The 24821-nt window shown below is 35.4% G+C and overlaps 1 protein-coding gene across 10 annotated transcripts in view; it reads right to left on the bottom strand.

Annotated features, from left to right (window-relative positions):
• The window catches only part of LOC105485489 (helicase for meiosis 1), a 134733-nt gene that overhangs the window by 87686 nt on the left and 22226 nt on the right, over window positions 1-24821 (bottom strand). For 9 of the 10 annotated variants that reach the window (XM_071080537.1, XM_071080574.1, XM_071080745.1 and 6 more), the window contains 7 exons: window positions 23852-23922; window positions 23043-23175; window positions 22008-22159; window positions 21345-21422; window positions 20967-21125; window positions 18455-18655; window positions 18286-18374 (listed from right to left, as the gene is read on the bottom strand). In XM_071080537.1, coding sequence (XP_070936638.1) covers window positions 18286-18374; window positions 18455-18655; window positions 20967-21125; window positions 21345-21422; window positions 22008-22159; window positions 23043-23175; window positions 23852-23922 — 883 coding nt within the window. The remainder of the gene's footprint in view (window positions 1-18285; window positions 18375-18454; window positions 18656-20966; window positions 21126-21344; window positions 21423-22007; window positions 22160-23042; window positions 23176-23851; window positions 23923-24821) is intronic. The other variant, XM_071080824.1, reaches the window with a different exon arrangement.

The raw sequence follows: 24821 nt of genomic DNA, 5'->3' as shown, positions 1-24821 counted from the left end.
GAAATAGCCTAGTCAGAGGAAAAAAAAAAGAAAAAAGAGCAAAAAAGAGTGAGGAAAGCCTACAGGACTTATGGGACACCATTAAGCAAACAAGTATTCATATTATGGAGGTTCCAGAAGGAGAAGAATGAGGAAAATGCATAGAAAGCTTATTTAACAAAATAATTGCTGAAAAATTCCCAAGTCTTGGGAGAGATATGGACATCCAGTTCCATGAATCTTAAAATCACCAAACATGTTCAAACCCAAAGGTTTGAGGCACATTATAATAAAAATGTCAAAAGTCAAAGACAAAGAGAGAATTTTAAAAGTAGCAAGAGAAAAGTATCAAGTAATTTATAGGGGAATCTCCATTAGACTATCAGTGGATTTCTCAGCAGAAACCTTGCAGGCCAGGAGAGCACAAGATGATACAGTCAAAGCCCTGAAAGAAGACAATATTGCCAGTAAACAATACAATGCTGTACAAAGCAAAGCTGTTCATCAGAAATGAGGAGAAATAAAGTCTCTGCCAGATAAATAAAAACTGAGGAAATTCACCACTAGACCTGCCTTATAAGAAATGATTAAAGCTATTCTTCTACCAGATACAAAAGAATGATAATTAGTATCATGAAAACATATTGAAAGCATAAAACACACTGGTAGTTTAAATGCATAGTCAAATTCAGAATGTGCCACCACTGTAATGGTGATCTGTAAGTCTTTCAAATCTCCAGTATGAAGGTGAAAAGTCAAAATGGTCAAAAATGTAGCTACAATGAGTTGTTAAGGAATACTGAATATAAAAAGATGTAAATTATGTCAGCAAACATAAATTGTGGGGGGAGGGCAAAAATCTAGAGTATTTGTATGTGACTGAAGTTTAACAGTTGTTATCAGCTTAAAATAGTCTATTATAACTATAAGATATTTTATGTAAGCCTCGTAGTAACTGCAAAGCAAAAAGCTACAGGAGATACAAATGAGAAAGAGAAAGGAATCAAAGCTTAGCACTACAGAAAAACAACAAATCACAAACGTACATAACAAGAGAAAGAAAGGAACAACTGATCTACCAAGCAATCAGAAAACAATTAAAACTGCAGGAGTAAGCCCTTATCTATCAATAATAACCCTGAAGGCAAATGAATTAAATTCTCCAATCACGACATACAGTATCTAAATTGATAGAAAAAAAAAAAAGATCCAAACATATGCTGCCTACCAGAGATCCATCTTAGTTACAAGGACACAGGCTGAAAATTAAGGGGTAGAAGAAAATATTCTATGTAAATAGTAACCAAAAGAGAGCAGGGTGGCTATTCTTACATCAGTTAAAATAGACTTCAAGTCAAAAACTGTTACAAGAGGCAAAGAAGGTCAAAATTTAATGACAAAGGGGTCAATTCATCAAGAGCACATAAGAATCTTAAATATATAAGCACCCAACACTGAAGCATCAAAATATATAAAACATTATTAAAGGACATGAAGAGAGTGATAGATAGCAACACAATAATAGTAGGAGTCTTCAATATCCCACTTTCAATAATGATAGATGAACCAGACCGAAAGTTAACAAAGAAATACTGGACTTGAATTGTACTTTGAGTCAAATGGACCTAAGAGACAAATATAGAACTTTGCATTGAATAGCAGCAGAATGTATATGCTTCTCTAGTGCATATGAAACATTCTACAGGACAGATCATACATTAAACCACAAAACTAGATTTAACTATTTTTAATTAATCTAAATTCAAGACGATTGAAATCACATGTAGTATCATTTCTGACCACAACAATATGAAACTAGAAATCAGTAACGGGAAAAATTTTGAAAAAAATCACAAGTACATGGAAACTAAACAACATGTTCCCAAACAATCAATGGGTCAAAGAAACCAAAAGGGAAATTTAAAAAATCTTGAGACAAGAAACAATGGAAAGACAACAGACCAAAACCTATGAGATGCAGCAACAGTGGTTCTAAGAGGAATTTTGTTTGTTTGTTTGTTTTTGAGACAGACTTTCACTCTTGTTGCCTAGACTGGAGTGCAATGGCACGATCTCAGCTCACTGCTACCTATGCCTTCCAGGTTCAAGCGATTCTCCTGCCTCAGCCTCCTCAGTAGCTAGGATTACAGGCATGTGCCACCACGCCTGGCTAATTTTGTGTTTTTAGTAGAGACGTAGTCTCCCCGTGTAGGCCAGGCTGGTCTCGAACTCAAAAGGAAATTTTAAGCAATAAGGGTCTACATTAAAAAAAGAAGATGCTAAATAGACAGCCTAACATTATACCTACAGGAGCTAGCAAAAGAACAAACTAAATGCAAAGTTAGCAGAAGAAAGGAAATAATAAAGATCAGAAGAGAAATAAGTCAAATAGAGAACAACCACCAAAAACATATAGAAAATGATCAATAAAACCAAGACTTGGTTCTTTGAAAAAACAAACAAATATCTAGCTAGACTAAGAAAAAAAAAAGAGGAAACAAATAAAATAAAAATGAAACTGCAGAAATTACAACAGATGCCTCAGAAATTAAAGAAATCACAAGGGACTATTAAGAACAATTATATATTAATACCAACAAATTGGATAACATATAGGAAATGGACAAACTCCTAGAAAAATATAACCTGCTAAGTTTGAATCAGGAAGAAATAGAAAGCTTAAACAGACCAATAACACATAATGAGATTGAAGTAGTAATGAAAAATCTTCCAACAAGGAAAAGCCCAGAACCAGATAGCATCACAACTGAATTCTACCAAACATTCAAAGAAGAATCACTACCAATACTTCATAAACTATTCCAAAAAAATACAGCTAGAGGGAATACTTCCAAATATATTTTGTGAGGCTACTATCACTTTGATACCTAGGCCACATAAACACACTACAAGAAAACTATAGGCCAGTATCTCTGATGAATATTGACGCAAAAATCCTCAATAAAATGTAAGCAAACTGAATTCAACAACACATCAAAAAGGATTATACATCATGGCCAAGTGGATTTATTCCTGGCAAGAAAGTCTGGTTTAATACATGCAAATCAACCACTCTGATGTATCACATTAACGGAAGGAAAGATAAAAAACACAAATCATCTCAATTGGTGCAGAAAAAGCATTTGACAACAAGTTCAACATCCTTTCTTGATAAAAATCTCTTAACACGCAAGCATATAAGGAAAACTTCTCAACTAACATAACAAAGGCCATTTATGAAAAATCCACAGCCAACATGATAATCAATGGGGAACAACTGAAAGCTTTTCCACTAAGATATAGTACAACACAGGGATGCCCACTCTCAATGCTTCTATTCAACATAGTACTGGAAGTACTAGCAAGAGCAATCAGATAAGAAAAAAATAAATAAAAGGAATTCAAATTTGAAAGGAAGAAGTAAAATTACCTTTATTTGCAGACATTACCTTGTATGTAAAAAAAATCAAAAACTCATTAAAAATACTTAGAACTAATAATTCAGTAAAGTTGCAGGATTCAAAATCAATATACAGAGATTAGTAGCATTTTTAAACACAAATAATAACTTAACTGAAAAAGAAATCTAGAAAACAATCCCAGTTATGATAGCATCAAAAAATAAAATGCTTAGGAATAAGTTTAATTAAGGAGATAAAGATCTGTACACTGAAAGCTATAAAACAATGGTGACAGAAATCCAAAACAAAAATAAATGGGAAGATATCCTGTGTTGATGGATTGAAAGAATCAATATTGTTAAAATGTCCATACTACCCAAAGAAGTACATATTCAATACAGTCCTTATCAAAATTCCAATGGCATCCTTCATAGAAATAGAAGAAAAAAAATCATAAAATTAGTCTGGAATCACAATAAACCCTGGATAGCAACAGCAAAACTGAGAAGGAAAAGAAAGTTGGAGATACACACTTTCTGATTTAAAAGTATACTATAAAGCCACACTAACCAAAACAATATTGTACTTGCATAAAACCAGAAACACAGACCAATGGAACACAACAGAGAGCCCAGAAATAAGTCCAAAAATACACAGTCAACTAATTTTCCATCAGGGCACCAAAACAAATGGGGAAACAATAGTTTCTTCCATGAATGAGGCCGGAAAAACAATTTCCATATCCAAAAGAATAAAATTGAACCCTTATACCATACACAAAAATCAACTCAAAAATAGCCAATTTAAAGAGGAACATAACTGATGTGATGGAGCTGAGAAACACAACACAAGAACTTCACAAGGCAATCACAAGTATCAATAGCAGAATAGACCAAGTGGAGGAAAGAATCTCCAAGCTAGAAGATTATCTTTCTGAAATAAGGCAGGCGGACAAGAATACAAAAAAAAAAAAAAGAAGAAGAAGAAGAAGAAGAATGAAAAGGAATGAACAAAACCTCCAAGAAATATGGGATTAAGTAAAGAAACCAAAATTACAACTAACTGGTACCTGAAAGAGACAGGGAGAATGAAACCACATTGGAAAACATACTACAACAGAACTTCCAGGAGAACTTCCCCAACCTAGCAAGACAGGACAGCATTCAAATTCAGGAAATGCACAGAACCCCAGTAAGATACTCCACATGAACATCAACCTGAAGAGACATAATCATCAGATTCTCCAACATTGAAATGAAATAAAAATATTAAGGGCAGCCAGAGAGAATGTCAGGTCACTACAAAGGGAAACTCATCAAACTAACAGTGGATCTCTCAGCAGAAAACCTACAAGCCAGAAGAGACTGGGAACCAATATTCAACATTCTTAAAGAAAAGAATTTCTAACCCAGAATTTCATATCTGGCCAAACTAAGCTGCATAAGCAAAGGATAAATAAGGTTCTTTTCAGAGAAGCAAATGCTGAGGGAAGTCACCAGGCCTGCCTTGCAAGAGTTCCTGAAGAAAGCACTAAATATGGAAAGGAGAAGCCATTACCAGCCACTACAAAAACACATTGAAGTTCACAGACCAGTGACACTATGAAGCAACCACATAAACAAGTCTGCAAAATAACCAGCTAGCATCATGATGACAGAATGAAACTCAAACATAACAATCCTAATCTTAAATTGTACACGAGCTAAGTGCCCCAATTAAAAGGCACAGGATGGCAAGATGGATAAAGAGCCAAGACCCACTGGTATGCAGTCTTCAAGAGACCCATCTCATATGCAAAGACACACATAGACTCAAAATAAAGCAAGGAAGGAAAACTTACCAAGCAAATGGAAAATAGAAAAAGCAGGGGTTGCAATCCTAGTTTCTGACAAAATAGACTTTAAACCAACAAAGATCAAAAAAGACACAGAAGGGCATTACGTAATGGTAAAGGGATCAATGCAACAAGAAGAGCTAATGATCCTAAATATATATGCACCCAATACAGGAGCACTCAGATTCGTAAAGCAAGTTCTTAGAGATCTACAAAGAGACTCAGACTCCCACACAATAATAGTGGAGACTTTAACAACCCATTGTCAATATTAGACAGATCACTGAGACAGAAAATTAACAAAGATATTCAGGACCTGAACTCAGCTGTGGATCAAGTGGACCTGATCGACAGCTACAGAACTTTCCACTCAAATTCAACAGAATATATATTCTTCTGATAGCTACATGGCATGTACTCTAAAACTGATTACAGAATTGGAAGTAAAACACTTCTCAGCAAATACAAAAGAATGGAAATCATAACAAACAGTCTCTCAGAACAGAGCACAATCAAATTAGAACTCAAGATTAAGAAACACACTCAAAACCACACAACTACATGAAAACTGAACAACCTGCTCCTGAATGACTCTTATGTAAATAATAAAATTAAGGCAGAAATCAAGAAGTTCTTTGAAACTAATGAGAACAAAGAGACAACATACCAGAATCTCTGGGACACAGTTTAAAGCAGTGTTAAGAGAGAAACATATATATGCACCAAATTCCCCTACCAAAAAGCTAGAAAGATCCCAAGTTAACAACCTAACATCTCAGCTAAAAAAACTAGAGAACCAAGAGCAAACAAACCCCAAAGCTAGCAGAAGACAAGAAATAACGAAGATCAGAGCTGACTAAAGGAGACAGAGACATGAAAAAACTCTTCAAAAAAAAAACACCAAACCCAGGAGCTAGTTTTTTGAAAAACTTAATACAATAGATAGACTGCTAGCTAGACTAATAAAGAAGAAAGGAGAGAAGAATCAAATAAACACAATCAGAAATTATATGGGGGATATCACCACTGACCCCACAGAAATACAAACAAACATCAAAGAATACCATAAAGACCTTTACGCACATAAACTCGAAAATCTAGAAGAAATGGATAAAATCCTGGACACATACACTCTCCCAAGACTGAACCAGGAAGAAACTGAATCCCTGAATAGACCAATAATGAGTTCTGGAATTGAGACAGTAATAACTAGCCTACCAACCAAAAAAACCCCAGGACCAGAAAGATCCACAGCTAAATTCTACCACAGGTAGAAAGAAGAGCTGGCACCATTTCTACTGAAACTATTTCAAAAAATTGAAAAGGAGGGACTCCTCACTAACCCATTTATGAGGTCAGCATCATCCTGATACCAAAACCTGGTGGAGATAAACAAAAAAAGAAAACGTCAGAACAGTATCCTTAATGAACACTCATGCAAAAAGCTTCAATAAAATACCGGCAAACTGAATCCAGCAGCACATCAGAAAGCTTACCCACCATGATCAAGTTGGCTTCATCCCCAGGATGCAAAAGTGGTTCAACATACACAAACCAATAAATGTGATTTATCACATAAACAGAATTAAAGACATTATTACCTCGATAGACGCAGAAAAGGCCTTCGATAAAATTCAACACTCCTTCATGTTAAAAACTCTCAACAAACTAGGTATTGAAGGAACATACCTCAAAATAATAAGAGCCATATATGACAAACCCATAGCCAATATCATATTGAATGGGCAAAAACTGGAATCATTCCCCTTGAAAACTGGCACAAGACAAGGATCCCTTCTCTCACCATTCCTATTCAACATAGTATTTGAAGTTCTGGCAAGGGCAATCAGGCAATAGAAATAAAGCGAATTTAAATGGGAAGAGAGGAAGTCAAATTATCTTTGTTTACAGATTACATGATCCTATATTTGGAAAATCTCATCTTCTCAGCACAAAAGTTTCTTAAGCTATTAAGCAATTTCAGCAAATTCTCAGGATACAAAATCAATGTGCAAAAATCTCTAGCATTCCTATAGCCAACAGCAGGCAATCAGAGAGCCAAACCGTCTATGAACTCCCATTCACAACTGCTACAAAAAGAATAAAATACCTAGGAATACAGCAGCTAAGGAGGGAAGTAAAGAAACTTTTCAAGGAGAACTACAAACCACTGCTCAAAGAAATCAAAGTGGATACAAGCAAATAGAGAAACATTCCATGCTCATGGATAGGAAGAAACAATACTGTAAAAAATGACCATAGTGCCCAAAGTAATTTATACATTCAATGCTATTCCCACTAAACTATCATTGACATTCTTCACAGAATCAGAAAAAAAATATTTTAAAATTTGTATAGAACCAAATAGCCGAGATGATCCTAAGCAAGAACAAAGCTGGAGGTATGCTACCCAACTTCAAGCTATACTACAAAGCTACAGTAACCAAAACAGCATGGGACTAGTACAAGAACAGACACATAGACCAAAGGACAGAATGGAGAACTCGGAAATAAGATCACACACCTACAAACATCTGATCTTCAACAAATCTGACAAAAGCAAGCAATGGGGAAAGGACACCCTATTTAATAAATGGTGCTGGGAGAGCTGGCTAGCCATATGCAGAAAATTGAAACTGGACCCCTTCCTTACACCCTACACAAAAATTAACTCAAGACAGATTACAGACTTAAACTTAAAACCCAAAACTATAAAAACCCTAGAAGAAAATACCCTGCAGGCAATACCCTTCAGGATACAGGCACAGGCAAAGAATTCATGATGAAAACACCAAAAGCAATTGCAACAAAAGCAAAAATTGACAAATGGCATCAACTTAAAATTAAAATAAGGAGCTTCCATTCAGCAAAAGAAACTATCATGAGAGTAAACAGACAACCTACAGAACAGGAGAAAATTTTTGCAATCTATCTATCTGACAAAGATCTAATATCCAGAGTCTACGAGGAACTTAAACAAATTTACAAGAAAAAAAAACAACCCCATTAAAAAGTGGGCAATGGACATGAACAGACACTTCTCAAAAGACGACACACATGTGGCCAACAAACATTATGAAAAAAAGCTCAATATCACTGATCATTAGAGAAAAGTAAATCAAAACCACAGTGAGAGAGCATCTCATGCTATCTCATTTAATAATAATGGCAATTATTAAAAAGTCAAAAAACAACAGATGCTGGGGAGGTTGCAGAGAAAAAGCAATGCTTTTTTACACTGTTGCTAGTGTAAATTAGTTCAACCATTGTGGAAGACGTTGTGGCAATTTCTCAAAGACCTATAACCAGAAACACCTTTTGAGCTAGCAATCCCGTTACTGGGCATATACCCAAAGGAATATAAATTATTATTTTACAAGGCTACAAGAACAAATATGTTCATTGCAGCATTATTCACAATAGCAAAGACATGGAATCAACCTAAATGCCCATCAGTGATAGACTAGATAAAGAAAATGTGGCAGCTGGGTGGAGCAAGATGGCCGAATAGGAACAGCTCCAGTCACCAGCTCCCAGCGTGAGTGACACAGAAGACAGGTGATTTCTGCATTTTCAACTGAGGTACTGGGTTCATCTCACTAGGGAGTGCCGGACAATTGGTGCTGGTAGGCGCTGCAGCCCGACCAGCGAGAGCTGAAGCAGGGCGAGGCATCGCCTCACCTGGGAAGCGCAAGGGGGAAGGGAATCCCTTTTCCTAGCCAGGGGAACTGAGACACACAATACCTGGAAAATCGGGTAACTCCCACCCCAATACTGCGCTTTACCAAGGGTCTTAGCAAACGTGCACAACAGGAGATTATATCCCACACCTGGCCGGGAGGGTCCCACGCCCACAGAGCCTCCCTCATTGCTAGCACAGCAGTCTGCAATCCAACGGCAAGGCAGCAGCGAGGCTGGGGGAGGCGCACCTGCCATTGCTGAGGCTTAAGTAGGTAAACAAAGCCTCTGGGAAGCTGGAACTGGGTAGAGCTCACAGCAGCTCAAGGAGGCCTGCCTGTCTCTGTAGACTCCACCTCTGGGGACAGGGCACAGCTAAACAAAAACAACAACAAAAAAAAAAAAGCAGCAGAAACCTCTGCAGACACAAACGACTCTGTCTGACAGCTTTGAAGAGAGCGGTGGATCTCCCAACACGGAGGTTGAGATCTGAGAATGGAGAGACTGCCTGCTCAAGTGGGTCTCTGACTCCTGAGTAGCCTAACTGGGAGACATCCCCCACTAGGGGCAGACTGACACCCCACACCTCACACGGTGGAGTACACCCTTGAGAGGAAGCTTGCAAAGCAAGAATCAGACAGGTACACTCGCTGTTCAGCAATATTCTATCTTCTGCAGCCTCTGCTGCTGACACCCAGGCAAATAGGGTCTGGAGTGGACCTCAAGCAATCTCCAACAGACCTACAGCTGAGGGTCCTGACTGTTAGAAGGAAAACTAACAAACAGGAAGGACATCCACACCAAAACCCCATTAGTATGTCACCATCATCAAAGACCAGAGGCAGATAAAACCACAAAGATGGGGAAAAAGCAGGGCAGAAAACCTGGAAATTCAAAAAATAAGAGCGCATATCCCCCTCCAAAGGGACACAGCTCATCGCCAGCAATGGAACAAAGCTGGACGGAGAATGACTTTGACGAGATGAGAGATGAAGGCTTCAGTCCATCAAACTTCTTAGAGCTAAAGGAGGAATTGCGTACCCAGCGCAAAGAAACTAAAAATCTTGAAAAAAAAGTGGAAGAATTGATAACTAGAATAATTAATGCAGAGAAGGCCGTAAACGAACTGACAGAAATGAAAACCATGACACGAGAAATATGTGACACATGCACAAGCTTCAGTAACTGACTCGATCAACTGGAATAAAGAGTATCAGCAATTGAGGATCAAATGAATGAAATGAAGCGAGAAAAGAAATCTAAAGAAAAAAGAAGAAAAAGAAATGAACAAAGCCTGCAAGAAGTATGGGATTATGTAAAAAGACCAAATCTACGTCTGATTGGGGTGCCTGAAAGTGACGGGGAAAATGGAATCAAGTTGGAAAACACTCTTCAGGATATCATCCAGGAGAACTTCCCCAACCTAGTAGGGCAGGCTAACATTCAAATTCAGGAAATACAGAGAACGCCACAAAGATACTCCTCGAGAAGAGCAACTCCAAGACACATAATTGTCAGATTCACCAAAGTTGAAATGAAGGAAAAAATCTTAAAGGCAGCCAGAGAGAAAGGTCGGGTTACCCACAGAGGGAAGCCCATCAGACTAACAGCAGGTCTCTCAGCAGAAACTCTCCAAGCCAGAAGAGAGTGGGGGCCAATATTCAACATTCTTAAAGAAAAGAATTTTCAACCCAGAATTTCATATCCAGCCAAACTAAGTTTCATAAGTGAAGGAGAAATAAAATCCTTTACAGATAAGCAAATGCTTAGAGATTTTGTCACCACCAGGCCTGCCTTACAAGAGACCCTGAAGGAAGCACTAAACATGGAAAGCTACAACCGGTACCGGCCATTGCAAAAACATGCCAAAATGTAAAGACCATCGAGGCTAGGAAGAAACTGCATCAACTAACGAGCAAAATAACCAGTTAATATCATAATGGCAGGATCAAGTTCACACGTAACAATATTAACCTTAAGTGTAAATGGACTAAATGCTCCAATTAAAAGACACAGACTGGCAAACTGGATAAAGAGTCAAGACCCATCAGTCTGCTGTATTCAGGAGACACATCTCACATGCAGAGACACACATAGGCTCAAAATAAAGGGATGGAGGAAGATCTACCAAGGAAATGGAGAACCAAACAAAGCAGGGGTTGCAATACTAGTCTCTGATAAAACAGACTTTAAACCGTCAAATATCAAAAGAGACAAAGAAGGCCATTACATAATGGTAAAGGGATCAATTCAACAGGAAGAGCTAACTATCCTGCTATCCTAAATATATATGCACCCAATACAGGAGCACCCAGATTCATAAAGCAAGTCCTTAGAGACTTACAAAGAGACTTAGACTCCAATAATGATGGGAGACTTCAACACCCCACTGTCAACATTAGACAGATCAACGAGCCAGAAAGTTAACAAGGATATCCAGGAATTGAACTCATCTCTGCAGCAAGCAGACCTAATAGACATCTACAGAACTCTCCACCCCAAATCAAAAGAATTTACATTCATCTCAGCACCACATCACACTTATTCCAAAATTGACCACATAATTGGAAGTAAAGCACTCCTCACTCAGCAAATTTACAAAAACAGAAATTATAACAAACTGTCTCTCAGACCACAGTGCAATCAAACTAGAACTCAGGACTAAGAAACTCAATCAAAACCGCTCAACTACATGGAAACTGAATAACCTGCTCCTGAATGACTACTGGGTACATAACGAAATGAAGGCAGAAATAAAGTTGTTCTTTGAAACCATGAGAACAAAGATACAACATACCAGAATCTCTGGGACACATTTAAAGCAGTGTGTAGAGGGAAATTTATACCACTAAATGCCCACAAGAGAAAGCTGGAAAGATCTAAAATTGACACCCTAACATCACAATTAAAAGAACTAGAGAAGCAAGAGCAAACACATTCAAAAGCTAGCAGAAGGCAAGAAATAACTAAGATCAGAGCAGAACTGAAGGAGATAGAGACACAAAAAACCCTCCAAAAAATCAATGAATCCAGGAGTTGGTTTTTTGAAAACATCAACAAAATTGATAGACCGCTAGCAAGACTATATAATAAAGAAGAAAAGAGAGAAGAATCAAATAGATGCAATAAAAAATGATAAAGGGGATATCACCACCAACCCCACAGAAATACAAACTACCATCAGAGAATACTATAAACACCTCTTTGCCAATAAACTAGAAAAATCTAGAAGAAATGGATAATTTCCTGGACACTTACACTCTCCCAAGACTAAACCAGGAAGAAGCTGAATCCCTGAATAGACCAATAACAAGCTCTGAAATTGAGGCAATAATTAATAGCCTACCAACCAAAAAAAGTCCAGGACCAGATGGATTCACAGCTGAATTCTACCAGAGGTACAAGGAGGAGCTGGTACCATTCCTTCTGAAACTATTCCAATCAATAGAAAAAGGGAATCCTCCCTAACTCATTTTATGAGGCCAACATCATCCTGATACCAAAGCCTGGCAGAGACACAACAAAAAAAGAGAATTTTAGACCAATATCCCTGATGAACATCGATGCAAAAATCCTCAATAAAATACTGGCAAACCAGATCCAGCAGCACATCAAAAAGCTTATCCACCATGATCAAGTGGGCTTCATCCCTGGGATGCAAGGCTGGTTCAATATACCCAAATCAATAAATGTAATCCAGCATATAAACAGAACCAAAGACAAAAACCACATGATTATCTCAATAGATGCAGAAAAGACCTTTGACAAAATTCAACAGCCCTTCATGCTAAAAACTCTCAATAAATTCGGTATTGATGGAACACATCTCAAAATCATAAGAGCTATTTATGACAAACCCACAGCCAATATCATACTGAATGGGCAAAAACTGGAAAAATTTCCTTTGAAAACTGGCACAAGATAGGGATGCCCTCTCTCACCACTCCTATTCAACATACTGTTGGAAGTTCTGGCTGGGGCAATCAGGCAAGAGAAAAAAATCAAGGGTATTCAGTTAGGAAAAGAAGAAGTCAAATTGTCCCTGTTTGCAGATGACATGATTGAATATTTAGAAAACCCCATCGTCTCAGCCCAAAATTCCTTAAGCTGATAAGCAACTTCAGCAAAGTCTCAGGATACAAAATTAATGTGCAAAAATCACAAGCATTCTTATACACCAGTAACAGACAAACAGAGAGCCAAATCAGGAATGAACTTCCATTCACAATTGCTTCAAAGAGAATAAAATACCTAGGAATCCAACTTACAAAGGATGTAAAGGACCTCTTCAAGGAGAACTACAAACCACTGCTCAGTGAAGTAAAAGAGGACACAAACAAATGGAAGAACATACCATGCTCATGGATAGGAAGAATCAATATCGTGAAAATGGCCATACTGCCCAAGGTAATTTATAGATTCAATGCCATTCCCATCAAGCTACCAATGAGTTTCTTCACAGAATTGAAAAAACTGCTTTAAAGTTCGTATGGAATCAAAAAAGAGCCCGCATTGCCAAGACAATCTTAACTCAAAAGAACAAAGCTGGAGGCATCACACTACCTAACTTCAAACTATACTACAAGGCTACAGTAACCAAAACAGCATGGTACTGGTACCAAAACAGAGATACAGACCAATGGAACAGAACAGAGTCCTCAGAAATAATACCACACATCTACAGCCATCTGATCTTTGACAAACCTGAGAAAAACAAGAAATGGGGAAAGGATTCCCTATTTAATAAATAGTGCTGGGAAAATTGGCTAGCCATAAGTAGAAAGCTGAAACTGCAGATTGGTACAGCCATTATGGAATCAGTATTGAGATTCTAAAGATATTAAAAGTGGAATTACATTATACCCAGTTCTTCTCTGGGTATATACCCAAACAAGAAATCATTACCTCATAAAGATATCTGCACTCCCACGTTCCTTGCAGACTGTTCATAATACTTAAGATATGGAAAAAGCCTAAAGGTCTGCTGATGAACTAATGCATGAGAAAAATGTGGTATGTGTGTATAGTACACACACACACACACACACACACACATATGCACGCACACACACACAATGGATTATCCAGCCTTATAAAAGAATGAGATTCTGCCATTTGCCACAACATGGCTGGACCTGGAGGACATTGCTAAGACACTAAATGAAATAAGCCAGTCATAGAAAGAAAAATATTGCATGTTCTCACTCATATCTGAAAGCTTTTTTAAAAAAGTCAAATATACAGAGATACAGAATAAAATAGTAGTTATCAGAGGCAGGAAGGGTGAGAACAGGAGAAGAAATGGGGAGATGTAGGTCAAAGGATACACAGAAAAGCAGATACATAACATGAACAAGTCTAAAGACCTAGTGTACAACATGAAGACTACAGTTAATAAAATTGTTTTGGATTAGGGATTCTTGTTAAGTAGATTTAGCTGCTCTTGTCAAAAAAATAACTATGTGAGATGAGAGATATATTAATTTGCATCACTATAGTAACCATTTTACTAGCTATATGAATCACATAACATCATGTTGTAAACCTCAAATATGCCATATAAAATTTACTTTTTAAAAAGAACTAGGTTAAATTAAAAGAGAAGAGGAAGTTAAGAAAGTGTGTTGATAATTTGAAAATGAATTCTGGGTACATTAAAAGATTTTAGAAGTTGGTAGGCTTGGTTCTTAAATATATAAAGACATCTAGTATTTTTCTATTTCATTGTTGCAGATATGACACTAGGACTAATTATTTTTATGGTAACACTCATGACATTTTTAAGGATTCACAATGGAATGAAGATAAGGAAAGAGGAAAGGGCATGTTACTATTAAGTACAAACTTTGCTACCCTCTGTTAGGTATCTTAGAAATGTTGCCTATTTAATCATCATAGAAACAATGTGAGATGATTGATTCTCACATATACAATATTGATTAAGAAATTGAAGTTGAGAGAAGTTAAGTAATATGCCCAATTGTACACAGCTAGTAAAAGTAGCAGCACTGTAATTCAAATCTGACTCTAACTCCAGTATGTTCCTGGAAAAACAACAACAACAACAACAACAAAAAACAAGAATAAACAAGGAGATAAAGAAAAAATAAGGGGCAAAGACTGAAGAAATAAGAGAGTTAAAGGAGAGAGAAACTTTTCATTAGTAATTAGGTAAGAGTAGGAAATGAGAAAAGGAATTAAGATATATGTTTGCCAAAAAATGATTATCTGAAGCAAAATTAGGAAATTTGTGTGCAACAGAAATAAGGGAGTGGATGAAATGTAAATTAGTTTTAAGGGAACTTAGAGTATATTTCAATTCCCTGGTCACATGGATGAGTTCAGCTCAAAAATGTTAATTATTATGTATTCACCTTAGGACACCAGATATTTCTATGTGAATGATGCCGCCATTGCACAAAGAATTCCATAAGTCTTTCAAAACCGCCTTCAGAGTTAAATTTATGAGCAAGAAAACAAGCCTCATTACTTGATCCCCACATCTTGTTTCTGACAAAAAGTGGTATGATCCAACCTGATCATCTAGTTTATTCACCCAACAAGTAGAAAGCTTCAAATTGTTTATAGCTACTTACAGTCTCTCTACCCTATACCTACACTTTATTTAAAATGCCAGTTTGCCTTTATTCTATTACTAGTTTTATAATGAACTGGTCAATGTTTTTGAAACCCCATCTTTGTTATAAAAACTTAGAAAATTAATAAGAATGCTATAAAACTGCATGCAGTTGGTATAAAAATTATTAATCATTATTTGATGGCATTCTTATCTTATTAGCAGTAATTTCACTTTCTACCTTTCTATCTACTTCTCAGACTTCATCTACTTTTTGGCTGTGAGCTCTTTGTTGGTTTTTCTCATTCTGTCTTGCTCTCTACTGTTTCTTGTTGCTTTATCTTGCTTTGTTGATGTGTATTATAAAACAACTACTCTACATGCTTCACACCCTAGAGTTTTTCATATGGTAGTAACTAAGAAGATCAAGTTAAATCCTTAACTGGAAGGAAAAGTGTCAAAATAGTATCTAGAGGGTGAATAAGTGGCTATGTTTGTAATGCTTTAATAGACTATCTTTATAGTCTACCTTTTTAGTGGACTAAAAAAAAAAAAAAAAAAACCAAAGAATGTAAAGAAGACTAAATTGGCTCCTCTAGGCTTGCTACATGTCTTTGGTTGACAAGCAACCAGAGGTGGTGGCAAAAGAACAGAATGGTAACTGGAAAGCTGATCTGACCCAAAGCAGAGAGAAGTATATTCCCCCACCATACAAAATTAGGCAGAAAAATAAGTATCTGCCTATATCCACATGTCCAATTTTAGTCTGAGGTCTACCACTAAACATATTTACTGATTTCCAGAAGTTATTAACAATAATAATAAGTAATGTTCATTACATAGTAATCATGTGCTAGCACTCTGCTGAGACCTTCTGCTATAATTTGGATGCTGTCCATTTAAATCTTATGCTAAATTGAAATCCCCAGTGTTGGAGGTGAGGCGTGGTAGGAGGTGAATAGATCATGGGGACAGATCCCTAATGGCTTGGTGCTGTCCTCACAACAGTGAGTGAGTTCTTGTGACATCCAGTTGCTTAAAAGTGTATGGCACCCCCCGACCCCTGCTCCTGCTCTCACCATGTGAAACACCAACTCAACCTTTGCCTTCTGCCATAACTGTAAGCAGCCCAAGGCCTAGCCAGAAGCCAAGCAGACGCTGGTGCCATGTTTCCTGTACAGCCTGCAAAACTGTGAGCCAATTAAACCTCTCTTCTTTATAAATTATCCAGTCTTAGAAATTTCTTTATATCAATGCAAGAATGACCTAACACATCTGCTAAGATTGAGTGGTAAGCAGGATGAACATGAGTCCCCCTTTCCTGAAGAAGTTGATAATCTAATGAATGGAAAAGATATTAAAATAACTATTAAACAAAAGTATATTATAATTACAGTGAGTACTATGAAATAAAGTACAGGTTGGTTATAAAAGTAAATACAGGGAAACTGATGACTATGGAAAACTGATATTAAAGTTTAGACATGAAGGATAAATAGGAGTTAGGTAAAAACCATTCCAGTAAAAGAAAGCATGATGCAAGATGATGCTGTACAGAGTAACAGTTTGGTGTATTCACAGAACACAGAGGTTAATACAGCTTGACCATGGTGAGTAAAGGGGAAGAATGGTCATGATAAGTCTGGAGAATTGGCTAGGCATCACATTATATGGGCTATTGCAGGCTACACTAAGGATTTAGCATTTAATCCCCAGGACAAGAAGAAGCTATTAAAGGGTTTTAGGCAGGAAACTGACATTTAGATTTGCAATCTCACAAAATCTATGCTATGCAGAGAACAAAGTGGGATAAGAGTGTGTGTGTGTGCAGCGATTAAAGAAAAGGATACAGCCTAGGCAAGAGATTAATAGTGACTTGAATTAGGGAAGTGGCAGTGTTGATGGAGACAAAATGACATATTTGAGATATATTTAGAAGTAAGAATAAACAGGACTTTTAATTGATTGTCTATGAGATATAAGGTGAAGAAGATATTAGTGATAGTTTTCTGCTATGAGTAACTAGGGAGATAATGTATAATTAAGATGGGGAACACTGGAGAAGGAACTAGTCTGACAGCAAGAACCAAGGTTCTATTTCATACATACTGAGTTTGAGATGACTGTCGGTAGACATACAATTGGATTCAGTTACACAGATGGGCTACAGGCCTGGAGCTCAGTAGGGAAGTCTGGGCTGAAGGCATAAATGTGGGAATGCAGAGACATGCATAAATATTATTTGAAGCTCATGTGAGTAGTTACAAACAACTAAGAGTGTGGAATTAGAAAGAATGAACCTCAGATACACTCACTCGAATGACAACATTTAAGAGTCGGGTAGAAGAGGTGAAAAGGGGACTGAGAACGAGCAGCCTGCAAAGTAGGAAGAAAATCAGTAGAAATGGTCATGGAAGCACAGAACCCAGAGTGTTTAAGTAAGGTGGAAGTGGCCAAACATGATAGAAAGTCCTTAAAGATTAATTCGCAAGATCAGCTTTAGTGAAAGACTATAAAAGATGTTGGATTGAAATTAGGTTAAAAAAAAATTGACAGTAGTATGGATAATCTTTATCATTCAAGAAATCTGACCATCAGATTATCAGTATGGATAATCTTTATCATTCAAGAAACCTGGATCACCCCTGCACTAAGACTCATTATCTCACTTAATCCTCAAAATTACCATTATCCTTATTTTATAGATGAGGACACTGAGGTTTACCCCAAGGTTATGGGACAAGCCTAATTTTCTCATCTCATCTAGATGAGCCCTAAAAGTCCTTCTACTTCCATGAAAAAATGAAAAACTATACCTCTGTTTCTGTTCCACAGTCATAATAAATTTAGCATCTTTCACAAGAACAGAAGCAGCCTGTTGCACACCCTTCCTTGTTGCACAAAACTGAAAATAAATTCATAACTTTTGTATTAATCATGTTAAAAACTGAATATACTAAAAAATAAGCTATCAACAATCCATACCACAAGTGTGGGTTTCTGATCAGAATACATTTGTATAACACTGGCAATTTTGTAGTTGAGGGTTAAATCAAACTTAAATTCAGTTTGGTTACTGCTGCAGGGAAATCCAAGGACCACTTTCTGAAGTTTCACTGGTCTGTGGCTCTCATCCATTTTCAGACATACAGCTGGTCTTTCACCATCTGAAAGCCATTCTGCAATCTTTAAAACACAAAAACATGTGCATTAAAACTTTCTTCTAGTAAAGTTTTATTGCTAAAAACAACCCAATTACAGATCACTTTAAGGTCAAGCTATAAAAGTATTTAATCAAGTATACTGTCTTTTTCAATATTACATATTCCATTAATATTATTCTGTTGATATAGTGGTCAACACTACCAACAGTAGTATTTCAAGATTATACCCACTTTTCATCATGGTAAACTTCCAATTAGTTATTATTAGTTTTATTTTCCTTCATAAGAATCCCAAAGAAAAATTAAAATCAGTTTTGTCACAGAGACCAAATTTCTCACTATCATTTTACCTTCTTTGCTATTTTTGAAAACTATGCCTCAAAATAGCTGACATCTCTTTTGTGTTGTCCTAAATATTAGATAAATAGTAGCAAAGTAATAGTTGGTTTAGGTTTGCAAGGGTTGACAAGTTTTTAAGCAGACAACAAACACTTGAGAGATGCCAGTGCCAAAAGCAAACTTCAGACTCAACCTAGAGTCACTAGTTAGTTTCTGGAACTGTGGTAAGCAATCTTTATCTTTACATAGCCCAGTTAATAATCAGGCTCCATGCCCAGCTATGAAACTGACTGTTGTTTTGACAGGAAGAAAACATTAAAATAGTTTCAAGGGTATCATGAGTAGGGATAAGATCACACAAGAATTTACAGTTTGAGGGGAGCAGAAGGCCAAGAATAAAGACCTTAATTTAGGGGAAAACGGAGGAAGAAGATCTGACAAAGAGACAGAGAAACAGCATTCACAGAAGTAGTGTTTATCGCAAAGGGGAAAAGTTTGATGAATTAGAGAGTACTAGTACATAATAATGGCTTACAAGTAAGTAAGAAAAATTTAGTATCCCAAAGTGAAAAAAAGGCAAATGACATAATCTGGCAAGTTTTTAAAAAAGAACTTAAAGTAGTTGATAAATATATTAAAAATATTTGCTTTAGTAGAAATCAAAGAAGCAAAAAATTTTTAAATGAGATACCACACTAAACAATAAATCCTGTAAATATTTAAAAATAATAACAGCAATAATAATTCCGCTATTAAATGATCCAGTGTTAGGATACAGGAAAATAGCTTCTGGTAGAAGTGTAAATGAATATAACATTTATTGAAAGAAGTGCTTCTTTAGAGTTTTATATACCCTTTGATTCAGTTATTTCATTCTAAAACTTCACCCTAAGGAAATAATCATGGATGTTTCAGATATATTAATTTCACTCTGTTTACAATAGCAAAAATTGGAAATAATCTTCCATTATTACATTGTTTGATAAATAAATTACAATAAAACCACAAAAATAGTGCTGAAGAATATTTAATGATATAAAAATGTTTATGGATGAAATGCAGGTCAAAAAAAAAAGTATATACATTATGATTCCTACATGCTTACAAAAAAAAGTATATACATTATGCTTCCTACATGTGGAAAGACAAACACTAGGATTTAGTTTTGTTGTTTTAATAAACTTTAAATTTTTCTATATTATTCTTGACAAATACGAACAAAATAAGCTATCATTTTAAGAACAAGAAAATGATTAATTGTGCCAAATTAACGATAAAGACAAAATATTCCATTGGAATAAACAATATAGTGGCTATTTGTGAAAACAATTTCTAAGAAGTAGTAGGGGAAAACCAGTATTATAGTAGGCTGAGAAGTAAGTAGGAGTGAGAAAGTAGAGTGAGACTATTATTTTTCAAGACGTTTACTTAAAAATTGAAGAAAAAATTAAGTCATATATTCATTATGGAAAGGACAATATTGCATATTATTATTTCTTTACATGTCCATGTACCTCATTAACCATGAGATCCTCCTCAAGGATGGAGTCCACATATTTTCACTTTTGCATCTATTGTTAGTGCTTACCACAATGCCAAGCATATAGAATTGAGGAGCAAGTGGTAATCATCTAAGCAATTATTTTTATTCTCCACCATACTTTGCTATACAATTAGAGTCAGCTAGTTACAACAACCATCACATATTATTAGTGAAGTTATTATGAGGCACCTGAGACCCATGAAACTAAGACTTTTAGATACTAGCAAACAAGAGATGTCCACATGTCCACAAAAAATATTTTATTAAACCTGATTAACCAAATTTTATGGCCTTAATACTGTCATATTTATGAGATCCAGCCACAACTTTCTACAACATACTTTCCTATTAAAGCAGAGTACAAAAAAATTCACTTTTCTCTAAGATCAAAATAACTAAATATGTCACAAGTCATAAAAAACCTAAGAGCTCAGCTAAAATTGTAACTCACATCCTCAGCATTTGGAATTGTTGCAGATACAGCTACAAATCGCATTGGAATAACAGTGCTGGTATTTTTTAAAGTCTGAGAAACAGACTGTACAGTTTTCATTCTGCTGACTACAACTTCAAGAGTTGGACCACGATTTTCATCTTTTACAATATGTACCTAAGCAGGAAATCAAGAAAAAATCATTAGCTATAGAATTATAAATACATGTAATCAATTAAAATATTCAATACTACTAACATTCTTGCTTGAGAAAATGAGCATTTTCCATTTGAAGGGATAAAACAAACACATAGTTTGGTTGAAATGTCTTTTTTCTTTCTGTCTTATTCTAATTATCCTTTTATGTTTATCTCTGAAAGTGAATGCATTCATTACCTCATCAATGAGAAACAGTCGAACCAGTTGAACCAAAGAGTTGTCTCTCCATTTCCTAGTCATGCTATCCCATTTTTCCTAGACAGAAAAAAAAAAAGCATACAAGTAATTTAATGTGATAAGGAATTATAATAAATATTCAGATATCAATAATATTTTTAACATGACATATTACAAATAATGGGCAATTGTGGTTGATCCCTTAAGAGTATCCTGAAAAATATTTTAAAATTAAAAAATACTTAAAGAATTTTTACAGTCTTAAAGGTATTTTTAAAACTGGGCCCTCAATTATTTTTACACTGAACCACAAAATATTCTAAGTCCAAGTTTTATTACTTGTTTTTAAATTCTACCAAGGACCTCCCTCTATAACATACACTACTTAGGTAAAAGAATAAAGCAATAAATATGATTGCAAAGTATCCACAATAACAAACTGCCTATTCTTTGTCAATTTTTCCAATCTGGTCATTTGTCTTTTACTTACTGATTTGTAGGTATTCTTTCTGGGCCTTGAATTGTAGTATTTTTTTAATGTTCATTTGTTTACATTGCAAATATATGCTTCTAGTTTGTATTTTTTAAACTTTTTGTCTCGGTAAAGAAAAATAGGTATTTTCTAATGAACTAAGGAAATCATAAAGTATAAATACTACCTACAGGAGTTGTCATAATAATATGGGCATGCTGAATCTCAAATAGGTCATCCATTACTGTATCTCCGGTAAGTTCTTTACAATTCAATCCTATTGGTCCAAATTTTTCTTTCCAGTCACCAAAACGCTGACTACACAAGGCTTTTATTGGTGCCACTGTAACAGTATAAAATATTTACTTTGAACATCAGTTCAATTTTAAAATTATTTTCACAAACTTTGGTTAATAAAGTTAGCATAAAAATACACATCTACATACTCCTAAGATTGATAAATTAAAAATGAACAATATAGGCATATTATTTAGAGCAGGGGGGTCCAGTCTTTTGGCTTCCCTGCGTCACACTGGAAGAAGAACTGTATTGAGCCACACATAAAATATGCTAACACTAACGATGACTGATAAGCTAAAGAAAAAAAATTCTCATAATGTTTTACAAACATTACAAATTGTCATAAGTTTACAAATTTGTGTTGGGCTGCATTCAAAGCTGTCCTGGGCCACATGCAGCCTGCAGGCCACAAGTTAGACAAGTTTGATTTAGAGGTATCAAGGCAATAACCAAAAAGAACTAAAAATAGAAATGATTTCTCAGGCAAGTGTAACTAAAAGTGGAGAAAGGTAGGGCAGAAGATGATTACTTTTCATCATAAGGCCTTTAGTGATACTTGATTGTTAATCCATATGCATATATTACTTTGATTAAAAAAAAAAATTTTTAAATACACACCTAAGAAAGGAGAGTAAAAGTGCCTATGCAAATTTCTAGAATTACAAAATGTTTGATTTTATGTGTTCATTTTGCCTGTCCTTTAAAAAATAAGCATATAAAAGTCAAATTCTCAATTCAAATATCACTTTTTATTTATAATTCTGGAAAATGTGTTTTAAATTTAATGACAAATAAGACCAGACTTTACTAGAAATATATAGAAAACCAAGTAATTCCTAAGGCCAGAAACTGAATTCATTTCTTCATTTTGCTTCAATGGTTTTTCGTTATTATAATTAATCATCACTCTTATAATAAATACTTACTGTAAACAATTTTAATATTCAACCATGGCAATGGTACTTCCATTAACAATCTTGTTATAGCTAGTTCAAACACTACAGTTTTTCCAGAACCAGTTGGAGCACAAATCACAAAATTCCTATCTGTGTAAAGAAGCTAAAAAATAAAAAGTTATCTATCATGTAACATATAGAATTTTTCATACACATTCTCAATTTGTTAAAAAAAAAGTCTTAATAAGAATCTAAGGAATAATAATTCAAACATTTCTCCTCTAAAGTTATAGAAATTGTAACTTTGCTCTAGAGCCTCTACTCTCGAAAAATAACATTATTAGTATTTTATCACGCTGTTTTATTTGTCAATGTAGACCTAGAAGAAAATCATTCCTGGCTGAGCGCGATGGCTTACACCTGTAATCCCAGCACTTTGGGAAGCCAAGGAAGGCAGATCACTTGAGGTCAGGAGTTCAAGACGACCCTGGCCAACAAAGAAAAACCCTGTCTCCACTACAAATACAGAACTTAGCCAGGAGTGGTGTCTCACGCCTGTAATCCCAGTTACTTGGGTGGCTGAGGCAGGAGAATCGCTTGAACCTGGAAAGTAGAAGTTGCAGTGAGCTGAGATTTCACCACTGCACTCAAATACAAACAAATCCACCTATGAAAATCACACGTATTCATTTACCAAATATTTTCTGAGCTCCTATAATGTGCTAGACACTGAGTGTGGCAGTGCAAACATAAAGATCTAGTAAATCCCAGCTGTCCCAATCTAGTGATTACAACCTAGTGAAAGGTAGAAAAATAAATAAGTTAAATAAAATACTTACATCATCAAAGGCTTTGGACTGTATATAGTTGAAATATGGAAATTCTTTGAAAATACTTCTAAATTTTGCCGCTTACAATAACATTAAGGAGTCAAATATTTCAGAATTTTAAAAATTGGTTACTTTTAATTTTAAAATTAAGTTACATTAATATTGATTGTGACAACATTTAATGATGAGGTTTTAACATTTGCTATTTGGCATCTTAAGAAAAGAATTATCATAAATTATTCTAGTCTCCAGTCACATTCCATATTCTGAAAAGAACTTGCAAAGTTCCTATAGGGAAATAAGAGATTATATAAGGGTTATACTTGAGTGCTAAATATGATGGAAGAGATGCAAGTACATAATGGCAAGTAAATCAGAACTATACTTCTAGTTTCTCTCTTCCAGAGTAGTGCTTTTTCTTATTTACCTTGACAAGGCCAGTTGATTTTTATCTCTTCTTTAATGTACAGAATTTCACTCAACTATTTCATTGAGCATTGATTGTACTTCATTAGCTGATGTGTTTCTGGTTACTTAATACTAAATCTCTTTGTTTTTGATAATTTAGTTGTGTTAAGTGGTGGGTTTAATTGTAATTATCAACATACTGGCTTGGCAGGAAGAACTTAAATCATCCTTCCCCTATAAGAAAGTTCAAAAATATAAATAGATATGAAGAATAAACTGTGCCCCCTCCAAGGTGAGGGTCTATTGACAGATTGGGAGATATCTGTATTTACATGGTATTCTTCTTACAATATATCAACTACAGTCATTGAACACTATATACAGAATACATTAATAGATTTAGAAAGCTGTGGGAAGCTGTAAATAAAGAAGAAAATGAGTTCCTACAATTGAGACTGTTATAATCTATTAGAAGATATAAGATGGTTAAGAACATATCTGAGAACACAAGTACACAGTTATTTAAACAACTGGATTTTTATAAAGATACATAAGAACTGATGGATTGTTG

The sequence above is a fragment of the Macaca nemestrina genome, chromosome 1 (genome assembly GCF_043159975.1).
Source record: "Macaca nemestrina isolate mMacNem1 chromosome 1, mMacNem.hap1, whole genome shotgun sequence".
Classification (NCBI taxonomy): Eukaryota; Metazoa; Chordata; class Mammalia; order Primates; family Cercopithecidae; genus Macaca; species Macaca nemestrina.
Note: the sequence above shows the minus strand (reverse complement) of the source record. Positions and strands in the feature narration are given on the sequence as shown.